Raw genomic sequence first — 13894 nt, forward strand, 5'->3', positions numbered from 1 at the left:
TTTCCAGCATCCACCAGCCACGCCACACTATCTCAACTCAGCCACATCATCCTCCCCCGTGCTACCCCGCGTCACCGATTTCCGTCGCCTTTTTGCGCTCACGCTGTTCCTGACGATCTCGCCGAGTGTTCGACTCTGCATGCGCTTTCAACCATCTTTAACAATATCGGTTTTGGGTGTTTGATCATGGGCAAGTCGTAAGTCCGATCGGGTCCCCCGTTACCCCTCACTCACCCCTGCGGTGCGCCGGAAGCACTCTAGCGGAAGCGACTGGGACTTTGGAGATCCCTTTATCGAGGCATTTCAGGGGCATCCTCACGGCTGGGTCTTTCGCATGGTGCTCTGGGTGGACGTTGGCTCTTGCGATCATGAATACTGACTCGGACTTCGCAGACAATCGAAGCTTTCGCCCTCGCAGCTCGACGAGCTACAGAAAGCAACCCACTTCGACAAGAAGGAGCTCCAGCAATGGTATAAGGGTATGTGATCGGTTCCTCTGCGTGCGCAGACTGTCATCATATCAAAGCGCTTCCTGGACACTGGGCATGACTGATCGTGGGCGCTTTACATGCAGGATTCCTGAAGGACTGCCCGTCGGGCACTTTGACCAAGGAGGAGTTCCAGAAGATCTATCGGCAATTCTTCCCCTTCGGCGACCCGTCATCCTTCGCCAATTATGTGTTTCGGGTATTCGATTCGGATAACAGCGGCATGATTGATTTTAAGGAGTTCATTTGCGCGCTGTCGGTCACTTCGCGAGGCAAGATGGAGGACAAGCTGGACTGGGCATTCCAACTGTACGATATCGATGGGGACGGCAAGATTACTTACGACGAGATGCTGGCCATCGTTGAGGCGATTTACAAAATGGTACGCTCTATGCCGAGGGGGCCCATAGGCTCTCCAGCTCCCCCGTTTCACTTTTCCCCCACTTGTGGACTTGTGGAATGCCACTGACGAGGTGTACAGGTCGGGTCGATGGTGAAGCTTCCAGAGGACGAAGACACACCGGAGAAGCGAGTGCGCAAAATCTTCCGAATGATGGACAAGGACGAGAACGGCAGCTTGGATATCGAAGAGTTCAAGGAGGGCAGCAAGCGTGACGAGACCATTGTCAGCGCCTTGTCACTGTACGATGGATTGGTATAGTGTGCAAGGATCGCTTTTGAAGAGGGCGAATGCGGCGCAAATGTGATTTGTCTTTTTGTGTTGATGCTTGGTTTTATCTTCCTCTTTTCTCATTATGGGAGGTTTGGGGCCCTCTTTTTTCCTGGTCTCGCATATTCTTTGTTCTTTTTTTTCTCGTGCTGGTTTTCTGATGCCCCTGTCGTATCATCATCCCCCTCGAGCATCGTCCATGTACATGAAACCTGGTATTGGATATTCAGTATACCCGGGAATACGCCAGTTGTCGTAGGAACCGGAGTCATTCGACCTCTCTCATGAAGTATTCTCTACATTCCCTAAGATCCAAATAGTATACTGTAACACTTTAAAGTGCTGAACGAAATAAGGTAGGTGCACATGACTGGGTCTCGTGACCAGATCTTCAGCCTCTTTTCAGCCGCACTCGAAGAGGATCTCCACCTTAAACCACTTCTTAATGATTGAGATCTTTCATTTTTCATTATATATCGCTTTGCACGGGGTCATTGTGGGCTTGAATTGCTCAATGATTGTTCGATCATCTCCTTAACAACTCTTCCGGCTAGTATAGGCTTTCTACCTTGGAACCGCCAATCACTGCTGTTTCTAGGTGAGTGATGGATCCTCATCGCCCCCAACCCAAGCTGATGGAAGATGACCGCCTCCTAACATCATAGCCACAGCCCTCCGCTTGTGGACGTTTATCTTTGTCACTTCGCCCTTTTCCACTCAATGCCGACTGTTCCGATTCTGGGCTTCTATTATTCATGCCTTGACCAGCATGGTCCCAGCGCCCCGTCGCTGTCTGCGATGCGCCCGATCATCCCTTCAGGTGGGTTAACCCCCTCCTACTTCTCGTGTTCCCCCTCTTGTACCCCTGCCCCTTTAGCCGCCCTTTTCAAAGAGGCGTGTCCAAGCCCCCATTCGGATGTTGCCATCAGCCTGAGGACGCTACTTAATTCCGATCCATCTAGCTGGATCTGAACCCACTCAGGTCCGGCACTTGTGCTGGTCGCAGGTGGGCCAAGCTCCCTCAAGCTTTGCCATCGCCACGCTATAATGCGGGGTGAAGGTGAAGGGAGCTAGAGTATCTACAAGCGTCCAAGCTTTCTATGGACTGTGACATCCCTAATGGGCAAGCCATAAATCTACCACTTTCGAGTCTCTATCTCAACTTTTGAGAAATATCTGACTTCTGTAGTGTGACGGGAAATCCCCTTGTCTACGGTGCCACAACTCTCGTCTTCCTTGTCGCTTTGAAGGTAGCCCGTCCACGGTGCAAAAAGCAAGCTCCGATCTACCTTATCGATCGCAGTCAACCTCAGCATCGCCAGCACCCTTAGCATCTCAACAAGGCCGATCATCCAGCCAAGAACTCTTATGGATCTCCCGCGAAGGCCGAAGTGACGCGCGCTACTTAACCCTCTCGCCCAGCAACGAAAGTGTGACCCCCTCGCTCGTCGCCAAGGCTGCGGCGGCGGGACAGATCCAATTGTTCATCAACTTTGTACTTGATGCGTATCCATGCTATTTTAAAGCTACTGAAACTCGAGTCCCGGTCAATTGGGTCGAGTATGTCGCCTCAAGAGAAAACGGCAACACCACGCCATTTGATCTGGCTGTCCGCAGCGTAACCACCATGTATGCCGGCAGTCGACACAATAACCCTCAATACTCCGACGCCGGTCGAGAGTTTTATATCCGTGCGATACGTGGTCTTTCCGCCTTGTTGAATGACGAGTCCAAGGCAAAATCGGACGAAGCATTAGCCACCGTCATCACTCTTGCAGTCTATGAGATGCACTGCTGCACCACCGAAGATGGATGGATCTATCATGCTGCAGGCATTCGGGCATTAATGCGGCTTCGAGGGCCCAAGGCACACTACAGTGGATTTGGCTGCGCATTGTACATCGCATTTCGCAACACCCTAGTCACGTCTGCGCTAGTCAGTGGCGAGGATTGTTTCTTGGAGGAACCCGAGTGGCAGGCCCTCAACGAGCATATCGCTGCAGAAAATGCCAAGCAGCCAGATTCCTCTGTCTATACAGATATCACGGAGCGCGCCTTCCGCGAGGTTGTCAAGCTTCCAGGGTTTGTGAGGCGAACGCGCGAATTTCAAGGTCTCTCTTTGAACGTGCAGAAACGCGACCGTCCCACGCTTCTACGGGAGATCCTCGCTACCCGCGCTTCTCTACGAGGCATACACACCGAGTTCAGCATGACTGCCTCGACTCTCCGGGCAGGTCGTGAACCGAAGACCAGTTTCATCGGACCGATCCCATATCACTTCTTTGACGGATTCTCGACCCTAACCATGCAGGGTATTCGGACCAGTATTCTTCTCCTCAACTACGTTATCATCCTCCTCGACCCATCGCAGCGTCCAGACGCAGAAGCAGAAAACCGGATCATTACAGATCGAATGCGAGCTGCGAGAGGTCCTCGGTCTGCCGAGAGCCATGAGGGGTCATCTTCTCCCTTGACACCGCCAGGGTCACCGGGTCGACCTCGTTTAATGATTGAATCTCGAGTGACACCAGAAACACGCCAGCCTCCAACTACCGACTGGATGGATCGTATTGCCACAACTATGGGCATGGAAGGTGTGCGAATTAGTCTTGTTGATGATGGGTAGAGGTAGGAGCGTGTTATGGGAGATCCTCGGCCTCGGATTACATTTTCTGGGCGGTGGTCAGCGCTCTTCTGCTATCGACTTCAATGGCTTTAAAGTACCGACAAGACCTACATTTTGTAACATTCAAGTCGTGGCCTAGCCTCTCCATATATAAAATGTCAGCACACAAAGTACTTTTGCATTCAATATGGACAAACAATAGCCAAGCTAGCTTGACTGCCAAAACTTCTAGAGCAGTCATCGCCAATCCATCTCCAAATCGTTTAACCGGGCAGGATCTCCGCCTCAAGCGAGGAATATCACCGTGGCCACCGGTTTAGTTCTTTCGGCATTTAGGCCTATGCCCCCTTCATAGGTAGCTAGCGTCGCATAACACTGGGGTGGTCCAGTTACCGCAGCTAATTTATGGATGGAATCCTCCATTTAGCACCCAGCACAACAGGGGACGAAGTGAGTGGTTTTCTCTTCCATGCTTTGCTCGGTGTAATCGAGTTGAACCCCAGATTCGGCCAAAAGTCCAGATAGGGCGCCTGGGAAGGAATTCTTGGTTTCTCCTGTGGATTTCCCCTTGCAGGTAGCTTTAATATTGCCAACTTTAGTCAACCTCTCTCTCTCTCTCTCTCTCTCTCTCTATGGATTCGTTCCTCGGTCCCACGCTTGTCACAAACTCGTTCAGGTTGCACCTGTTCGAGAAATTGATGTGCACAAATATCAAGTCTGCATTGTAAAAGCTAGTGCTTGATCTCACCCGAGGCATCGATTATACTCGCATCCCAAGAATATTGCGCGGTCACCCAGTCCCTAAAAATCACATCACTGGCATGCTCCGCCCTGTACTCTAACGAATCCGCAGCCGCCCCCCAAGCTAATTTCGCCCCCACATCATTGAATGTGCCCAAAAATACTCCTTTCTCATAGGTAATGTTCAAGGTTATTTCCCTTCCAGCCCACCAGATCCGCTGGGAAATTGTACCGAATCTCATCGGTCCAAGCGTTGTTCAAGACCTGGTTGAAGGTCACGACACGCTCGGTACGACGGAATGCAATGCGTAGGCAACAGCTGTCTCCTTGAAAAAGGTCGAACCATCATCTATCAGTGGCTCAGCCAATCTTGGATGTGGAGTAGTTCTTCTAGAGGATTATCGCCACGCTGTCAGAACCGCCCATCGCGCGGGGAAATGTAAGCCAGCCGGAGTCAACACGGAGTTCCTGATTGACAGCTTACCAGCCTCTGTGGAGGGCATAATAGTAGTGTGGTAGCTGGTGCATTGGAGATTAAGTGATTTTGTTGGCATCCTAGAGGGTAGGGTGAAATCGGGAGAAGATGGGGAGGGGCATAGACTTTCGCCGTCACCGCAATAGTATCCCCAGGTGCAGCGGGACCTGCGCTCTCATCAAGGGATTGTGATTTTGAGGGCTCAAGCTCATCGAAGGTGAGGACCTCGCTTTGCTTGGCTTCACTATCCTCTGGATAGGGAGGGAGGGATGGGAAAGCGTTCACTAGGCTTGTTTGCGATGTAACTGTCATCGTTGTTTGTCTGGCAAGGTACTTGGGGGAATACGAAAGCCTTTGTCTAATATTTCAGGAAATGCTGTATTCTGATATTGATCCGAGGGATCACTTGGGATTTTATACATACACACGGTGGGATGGAGGCCCGGGCTTTGACACCCTGGTGCTGCAGTATCAGATTTGATTGGGATGTGGCTGGCTGAAAAAAATGGCGCTATTAAGAACTTCATGCACATGATGGTAGAGGGATTTAGTTTTGACTGATGATTTTCTTGTTCCAATGAATTCGATTAGTTGGAGATGGGCAGATGCAGATGCAGATGCATCGTGCAAATAGGTCAAGGCCGCCTCGTTGGTACCTGGCTGTCGGATTAGACTTTGATTCAGAGGAAACTTAATATGTTATTTTTTTTCTCATAGAATAACTACTCTTTATCTACAAGGGAATCAAACCGGAAATAGCTCGTCATTTTGTAGAGCATATCTCAAACCATGTCCGATACTCCCAAAAGACTCTGTATATTTACAGAGCTGGTGAGGTAGGCATGGTGGATTTTACTCGGATCTTCATCGTTGCTTCATATCAAGCTACTGCAAAACAGCCAACGAGAAGCGGCGGTAATGATCAAAAATATCGCATTTCAGTTTTGCATGTATTCCAATTAACTTGCAAATCTCCTCATTCCATTTTACTGGAATAGCACCGAGCACAGTGTAGTAGGAGCATCTACACTCCCTGTCATTGGGGAGTGATAGCCCCATCCTGCATTAGCACTGCATAATTGAATTTTACGGTATTCAACCAGAAATTTACTATGCATACAGAGAGGTAAGATTGATCTAGTAACTGATATACATGTGGCCGCCCTCGCAGGCACGAGCCTTCATTGATCTGCCCTGTGCTGCCTGCAGTATGGATGCACCTTCATGCGCATGCAGTGCACGTCGCTCTTCTACTAAGAGAGGTATGTCAACGGAGCGTAGTACCCCGAATCCTTTGATCTCGTGTTACACAATGTGTTATATTCAAAGAGCATCTCCATGTTTGCTGCATAGAAGGCGAAATCGGGTGCTACCAATCGAGGACTTCGAGCTCCTATCATAGCCCATCCAATCATTCCTCATTTTCCAATATCCCATGCCCAGGCCAGCCCGGACGAGGATACCGATGTTCCTGATCCAATCCACAAGATTCCAAAAACTCATCAAAATTCAAATTCCCCATACTCAAATTGACATGTCCATCATGGGCATCACGCCCTTTGATACGGCCATATAAAAGACCCTTGGTAGAAGCATCTTCCACGTCTTTCAGAAGTTCCGTCGCCCGTTCATCATCGTGTTGCCAAATATAATGATCCGTATCTACCATGAGAATGGTTTGATCGATGCCGGACTGTTCGTCGATGAAGAAGATCGGCATTTGACAGGATGTGCACCGTCGCATTTCCCAGAATATTCGCCAAATATCGTCGATCGTTCCGTCAAGCGTAGTTGTATGGCCGTCTTCCCAGGGTACAAAGCAACACGCTTTTTGACCGTCGAGTTGTGTGTTATCCATGAGTAATTCTGTTTTCAATGCGCGGATTTGATCAATGGAGAGTTTGTTGGTCAAGTAGAAGACGGCAATCGATATTAGCCCTTCTCCATTTACCGGCTCCCACAGGGGAGGATTGTAATAGAAAGGTTCATCGGGTCCAATCAAAAACTCCACTTGGCTTGAGTCGGGTAAGTTACCCTTTTTTAAATCCTCTTGTGGCTGTGCAACCTCGCTCAGACGACCATTCAAGTGATTGACTTTGGTTTTTACCATTTGGTCAAGAGTGTTGCGTGCCATCAAAACAAATCCATCGTTACCATGATAGATTGACCCGAATTGAGCATCCCCTAGAGCAAGAGCCTGGCGGGATGGTGTGATGGGTACAAGTAAGTAATTCAAAGGACAGAGAGAGCGGTCATGCCTTTCTTTCCAATGATACTCCAGATCTCTTCGTGTCGCCTGGGATTTCTGCTCCCAAGGGATCAATTGAACTCTTATATCTGGCTGGCTCTCTTCTCTCTTCCTTTTCGCGGGACTTGTAGTCCTTCTTTCTAAACACCTTTGTACCTCCCGCTGTAGGCTTGACTGCGTTGAATCCAACTCGTCTTCCGTTGTAGGAAAAGTGAGGAATATGACTAGGTTCTCTGACTGAACCCCCATGGAACCAGAATCAGGTTTACTGCGATGATCCAAGCGCGAGACAATACTGGCGACCAACTCAGCCGGCAAGGGTGTAGATTCTAGTAGTGCGGCCTTGGTCTCTTGTTCGAAGGCTTCACGTCCCGTTGTTATCGCGGTATCAGGAATGAATACTGTATGATCCGGATCATGAAGTTCGAGGCCATAGTCACATAATCGGGTCGTGATATCGATGCTATGTCCTCCAAGAAACGTGTAGGAAAGCTCAAATTTATCAAGGAGACTCAGTACTGCCGCTGAATCTGTAATTTTGATTGTGTGCCGCTTCGCAATGACACGAATGTGCTCGGTCGTTTCGCTTTCTGCATGATCGGCGTGCGTTCTCGACGTCTTGGAAGGTGATCGAATACCAACCATCACAACCGAGAGTAACGAACTCTCTCCCGGCCGTGGATCACCTTTGAGTTGTCGCTTGGTCAATCTATCTGCAACCAGGAAGCCAGTCTTGCCATCTCGATGAGCCAGAACAGCTAGACCGTAGATATTGGCCTTACTATCCCGCCGTCCTTTATTATCGTAGAATGGCTGGGGCAAGCCGAGCTTGGGAGGATGCCATAGTTGCACACGAATATTGTCACCGATTGAGTCTTGCAATGTTTGGACAAGGAGCGTCTCATCGACATGGTCCAACTCGGCCAGCGAGGCGACCAGCAACGATTCCCCCTTCTCTGGCTGTGGAGTTTTGGACTCCATCCCACCCGTTTAGAGCGATGGAGGGGGTGGTCCTTCGTACTTGGGGAAAAGGCCAAGAGACTAAGGGAATAAGATGTGTCCTGGGCTGAAAAAGGGAAAAGAAAATCCACCAGGCTTCTTCTCTTCGCCCCCACCGGGTAATACGAGGGATCTGGGGCTCTTTTTTCAGCCGCACAAGAGCCGCACGCCAATGACGTTGGCGGGCTTAAACAGGGAAAATGACCACAATGGTTGGTCCATTTACCTGGAGATGTGACGAGTAGTGCTGAGGTGATACCGGAGAAGTCTAACACCCTAGATTAGTTTGGGTTAGACAAACGTTAGTAGAAAAAGGAATGATAGAAAGTAAAGACATCAGGACATCAAAAATCTCGTAACTATGTAATTACATCCAACATTTACTCTGCCGCCACCAATGATCAGAAAATTGAATCATGCCATCACAGCCGTAGACTACCGTTAAGATAGACGACTGCTCCGCTGCAATATCTATCTGGGTTTGATGTACAAAGGGTATCAGCAAGATCCACAAACTTCCCCCCTTCTCCCCGCATACAGGGCGTGATCTAATGTACTAGAATTGAAAGAGGCAAGAAGAAAAGCGAGAAAGAATCGGCATAGACATCACAACACAAATAGAGACACACAAAGTGAATGAAACAAGAAAATGAACGGAAATAGATGAGACTCGTGGGATGGCGTTAGGATAGATATCAGGTTGAGCCGAAGGCCAGCGACAGGAGAACAAACTGAAAGAGGTCTGGGGTCCACGGCAGACAGCCGTCGAGTTTCAAGAGGAGCATCGCCACAGACGAGCATCCTTCCGAGGGAGTAGCGGGATCATTTACGGTCGAAGAACCAGCTCGAGCGCTTGCCCGATGCCTCCTGCGATTGCACGCCCGCGACGTTCGCATTCGCCGGCCCGTCCGACCCGCCCCCGCCACGCAGTGGCTTGGCGATGCGCGATCCGCCAAAGCTGAAACTCCCATTGCCATCTGGGAGACCTCGAGTGGAGCCCTGCTTCGCAGCCTCGAGGCGCTCCTTGACGGCGGTGAGTTGGGCTTCGAATCTAAGAAAGGGTCAGTCAGATCAGCGGTGATTCAAGCACGGAGACTGGGGAGCAGAATAGAAATCAACGTACCGGTGGTTGGCCTGGGTCAACTTCTCCTGGCTCTCCTGGAGCAAACCCTCGAGACTGGCAATGCGATCGTTGCGTGCAAGCAGCTTCCGCTCTGCAATAGCAACCTCCTTCTTAAACAGGCTGTTCTGCTCCACCAGCTGGCGCTGGACAGACGTCAACTGCTCCAGGTTACGTTCCAGGAAGGCCATCTTCTTCTGTTGAGCACGGCTGTTAGACGAACGCAGCACGTTGTTGTACTGCTCGCGTGCGTCATCCAGGGAGATTTCAAGCTCGACCACCCGCTCGCAACGGTTCTGGAGATCACGCATGAGGGACTTCTTCATGGCATCAAATTCGGCAATCCGCTGCTCCAGATCATCGGCAGCAGCGCGGTAGGTCGAGTTTCCGGTCTTGTTTTCGGGTACCGATTGGCGCATCTTGTTCAGTTCCTCGTCCTTCTGGGTAATCTGAGCTTGGAGGTGTGCGATAGCGGCCGTCTCAGCCTCCTTTCGGCGATCGAAGACCTTCTCCACGCGTTGGAAAATCTCGTCAACATCACCTTCACCCACGCTGCGGGTCAGAAGTTCCTCGTAGTCACGCAGTAAGTCATCAAACTCCTTCAACAGCTCCGCGTAACGGCTATCCTGCGCCACGCCGGATTCACCTCGGTCATTCATGGTGAGTTCAGCCTGTCGAATGAATCCTTGCGTTTCCAAGAGACCAGTTTGCAACTCAAGAAGATCATCAGGCGCGATTGTCTCCCCGGCCGCGCTCACTTCGTGAAGAGATTTGACCTGTGAAATCAGACCCTGCAACTTGCGCTCGTTCGTGGAGAACAGGTCGTCACCAAGATCGAAGCCAGCCATCATCTTGGCCATCTTCTCCGCCTTCTTCTTTTCCTTCTCATCCAGCGCCGCTGTGGTCTCCTTGGCCTTCATGCGGACATCAAGAAGCTGCTGCTTCACCTCATCCAACTCGCCGGTCAGCTCAGCATTGGCTTCCCGAAGGCCATCCATGGTGATGCCCGCCTCCTTGCTCTCATACGACACCTTCTCCAACTGCATGCGAAGTTCGTTTACTTCGGCACCCAGACGCTCGTTGTCCTTGACCGAGCTTCCCGCATTCTCCTTCAACGACTTCAACTCCTCTCGCACATCACGAAGACTACGCTCGACATTGGCGATATGGGTTTCCTTTTCGGCGATCTGGTCCTGCAATTCATTCTCCCGACGGAGGAACTCTTCGCGCTCATCTTTCTCCAGCACCAGGCTGGGTGTGCTGGAGCGATCGCCCACACGAGAGTCGGGCCTTGGCGTGTCCGAGCGAGCAGTCTCCTGCAGACGGGATGGGGTGCCAGGTCGAGGCCCACGGGCTTCGGCCTTGGCAGCGTTCACGATCTCATTCCCCCGGGCTGGGGTCCAGTGGTCTTTGGGAACGCTGTCTCCACCACGCCACAAGTTGACTTCGCCTTCCAGCGCAGAGATATAGCTCTCGTAGCTGGTCACCTGAGTCTGGGCCTTGCGCAAAAGCTGCTTAAGCTCGGCAGGGCTGAGCTCAGCATTGACCTTGGCCTTGTTCTTAATGGCCTTGGCACGAACACCGAAGCGCAAAGTGGAGATGGTTTCTGCGTCATTGTAGCTGCTGGGCGAACAGTTGATAATCAGGGTGGTTCGAGAGTTACCACCCAGAGACTCCTGCAGAATACGGGTGAGCTTAGAGTCACGGTAAGGGACGTGACTCGATTTGCCATCGGTAAGGGCGTTGATGACCATGCCGAGCGCACTCAAACTCTTGTTGATCTTCTTGGCTTCCTCCAAAGTCTGACCACTGGCGCCTGTCTTGCCAACCTTCTCACTACCAGCCAAATCCACCAAGAAGAGCTGGCCACTCTTGGCAGAACCCGTCTCGACATTCTTCTGGCTGACGGTAATGACAAAGATCGAGTGCGAACGAGAAGACTCCTGGTTCATGTTGGTTGCGGCCACCGCTCGAGCATTTCCACCCCGGCGCATGACTTCGTAGACCTCTTGCACGCTGGAAACATACACTTCGAGCAATCCCTTGACGTAGACACCACGGGATTTCTCCTCGTGAACCGGCAGGTTGTCGTTTTGCGGGACGAGCAAATCGCGAATCCGCTCCATGTAGATCTCCATATAACTGACCCGCACGGTGTATTCAATGTTGCTCGGACTCGTCAGGATACTGGCGAAGATTTGTTCGACAATGCGCGGAATCACACCCTTGCCCACGTCGTCATCAATATCGGAACCCATCATCGTGTACGACTTTCCCGCACCGGTCTGACCGTACGCAAACACCGTTCCATTATAACCATTCAAAATATCGTCAACGGTAGGGCGAATCGAGAAGTCGAAGATATCGGCCTGGGCCGTGTCCATAGGAAATACACGATCGAAGGTAAAGGAGCCGGCGCCCTCATTTGACTAGATATGTGCTTGTTAGCCCAACTCCGTGGTTCCCACGTCCCCGCAGCCCTCCATCTTCCACTCACGTTGATAATACATGACTCCTCACTCTCGAACTCGACAACCGGCTTACCACCGGAGCCCAATTCAACCTTGTTCTGGGGACGGAATCTGGCAACCACTGTATTGCGTGGTTAGTTGGGCTCTGTCGGTGTGTCTATCGGGGCTCTCCTCCACATTGTGCGTGCGCCTACCCTTAATGGTGTTGGACCCCGAGGACCTATATTTTGTAGTCAGTAGTGCCCTGAAAAAACTCTCTCGGGGAAACTCACGCCATATTTGCAGTTCACAGGCGCTCTCCTGGGTCAAGGCAGACCCCAAAGAGGGGCAGATAAATCCCGGGGGTCGAGGTGTTTCACGCTGGCTGGAGGGTCCAGGGTCAGGGGTCTGCACGTGTGCGTGTGCGCACGTCCAGAAGGCGGTAGAATAGAATTTCTTGAAAGATAGAAAGTACAGGAGCGCAGCCCAGCACGACGATTTTGGACGAATAAGGAGTGAAACGGTCGGAGGTCGAGGTCGGAATGGATTTGTTGACACGCCCCCGTTTGGGACGTTTGGCCGACCGCCTCAAACTAAATTGCTTGGGACGTGCGGGACTGCGACTATGCGCGTAAGCGCACGCACTAGTCATGCGCGCTTCTTTTACTCTATCTACCCGCCGTTTGCTAGACCCTTTTCTTGTCTTGAAGCTTTGTTGCTTTCTATTAGCTACATTATCATTATTATGAAGAATGCCTTGATCAGGCTCATAGTACGCATAGTGTAGGCTAATGCATTGAGGCTATGGAACGAAGTGGAAACAGAAGTTGACAAATGCACGAGGGGAGTCATTGAGGACATAACAGATTTGAGAAAAGGAACGGGGAGGATTCAAAGAAAAGAAATAGCACGAGAATAACCTCGAAAACAGAAACCATGCGCCTAAACCCCACGCTGTGCAGATCAACCGGCCCAGATTTGATATTTGACCCCCAATTTGCCCGAGTCATTTCGTTGATGAGCCGAGACGGACTGGCTCTGAGCGTAGCTTGAGAACCAAGTTGTGAGACGATGGTTTTCTTTTCAATCCTCCCAGCTCTTTTCCACAGTCTCTCGCACCCGCTTGATGTATTCCTTGCGGTTATCCTTGTACAGGTTTGAGGCTTCCACGTTCGCCGGGGAGGAGGTGTTGGGGTCGTTGAGGAGACTAGAAGAAAATCCCATCCAATGTCAGTATCTTGCTATTTTCCACTGCAACATAAAAAGGCATCCTTGCAAGCTCGTACCTCTGGATACTCGTCAGGATAGCAGCCACATCGTATGTGGGGCTCCAGCGGTTCTGGAGAATATCGAGACAGAGCTCGCCGGTTCCATAGACGTTGGGATGGAACATCTGGCTAATGAACTTGACGCCCGGGGGCTTGTTGGGATATTGCTCCTCGAAGTTCATCACCAGGCGGAATGTACCATCCTCGAAGGGAGTGTCGGCGGGGCCGATAATGACGGCATTCCTGTAACTTCATCAGCCAACGGCACCAACGATATCGAAAGCCAAGGCTTAGGAGGCCGATCTGGACATACCAAGTCATGACATTATCGGCAACTGGTGATGCGGAAACACCAGCTGGGGGATCGGTTTGCATGCGCTGTAATCAGAAGCTTGTGGTTAGTGGAGGGGCAAATAACCTTCCCAGAGGACCTTCGGGGATTGCGCGGCAAGAAGGAACAGAGGTAGGAGTCCGTTCAGGGACGGTCGCTTCAAAGTCCTGGAAGGGTATATCATCCGAGCCAGGAGATGGTTCGAATTGATTCCAAGCGCTAGAGCTCCAAGTTCATTGCGTTGCCATCGGACGTACCTTGAAGTCCCGCATCAAACGGCGGCGCGCAGAGGTCGACATGATGATATTGATTGTGGATGAGGCGGGATAGATATAGGGCGCTGGTACGAGCTGAAGAAGTAGGACGCAAGCAACCAGGAGAATACTGGAAGCAGTTGGAAGGAAGCTGGAAGATGTTGGTGCACGAGGCGACTAACGGTGACTGGAAAGGTGGGAGGAGGGGAGCCGGGCTAACTGTC

General features: G+C 51.2%; 5 protein-coding genes across 5 annotated transcripts; 2 read left to right on the forward strand and 3 right to left on the reverse strand.

The window, feature by feature from the left end:
• Nucleotides 1–186: 186 nt before the first annotated feature.
• On the forward strand, nt 187–1149 carry N7473_001910 (EF-hand domain-containing protein; the record flags this gene model as incomplete). The annotated part of the gene is made up of 4 exons (XM_057147850.1): nt 187–197; nt 394–479; nt 575–870; nt 970–1149. The coding sequence occupies 4 exons, from the start codon at nt 187–189 to the stop codon at nt 1147–1149; spliced, it is 573 nt and encodes a 190-aa protein (XP_057011504.1).
• A 778-nt stretch (nt 1150–1927) lies between these two features.
• N7473_001911 (uncharacterized protein) lies at nt 1928–3784 on the forward strand (the record flags this gene model as incomplete). The annotated part of the gene is made up of 2 exons (XM_057147851.1): nt 1928–1978; nt 2348–3784. The coding sequence occupies 2 exons, from the start codon at nt 1928–1930 to the stop codon at nt 3782–3784; spliced, it is 1488 nt and encodes a 495-aa protein (XP_057011505.1).
• A 2627-nt stretch (nt 3785–6411) lies between these two features.
• N7473_001912 (uncharacterized protein) lies at nt 6412–8229 on the reverse strand (the record flags this gene model as incomplete). The annotated part of the gene is made up of 1 exon (XM_057147852.1): nt 6412–8229. The coding sequence occupies one exon, from the start codon at nt 8227–8229 to the stop codon at nt 6412–6414; it is 1818 nt and encodes a 605-aa protein (XP_057011506.1).
• A 370-nt stretch (nt 8230–8599) lies between these two features.
• On the reverse strand, nt 8600–12321 carry N7473_001913 (putative kinesin family protein (KinA)). The gene is made up of 5 exons (XM_057147853.1): nt 12111–12321; nt 12033–12058; nt 11865–11959; nt 9371–11796; nt 8600–9298 (listed from the first exon to the last, which is right to left on the reverse strand). The coding sequence occupies exons 1-5, from the start codon at nt 12113–12115 to the stop codon at nt 9070–9072; spliced, it is 2781 nt and encodes a 926-aa protein (XP_057011507.1). The 5' UTR covers nt 12116–12321; the 3' UTR covers nt 8600–9069.
• Nucleotides 12322–12900: 579 nt separating this feature from the next.
• ubc2 (E2 ubiquitin-conjugating protein RAD6) lies at nt 12901–13715 on the reverse strand (the record flags this gene model as incomplete). Its single annotated transcript, XM_057147854.1, has 4 exons — nt 12901–13024; nt 13104–13328; nt 13399–13463; nt 13674–13715. 4 exons carry the CDS (start codon nt 13713–13715, stop codon nt 12901–12903), a joined length of 456 nt encoding a protein of 151 aa, XP_057011508.1.
• Between the last annotated feature and the right edge of the window lie 179 nt (nt 13716–13894).

Source organism: Penicillium subrubescens (genome assembly GCF_028828155.1).
Source record: "Penicillium subrubescens strain IBT 31985 chromosome Unknown utg000002l_segment0_segment0, whole genome shotgun sequence".
Lineage (NCBI taxonomy): Eukaryota > Fungi > Ascomycota > Eurotiomycetes > Eurotiales > Aspergillaceae > Penicillium > Penicillium subrubescens.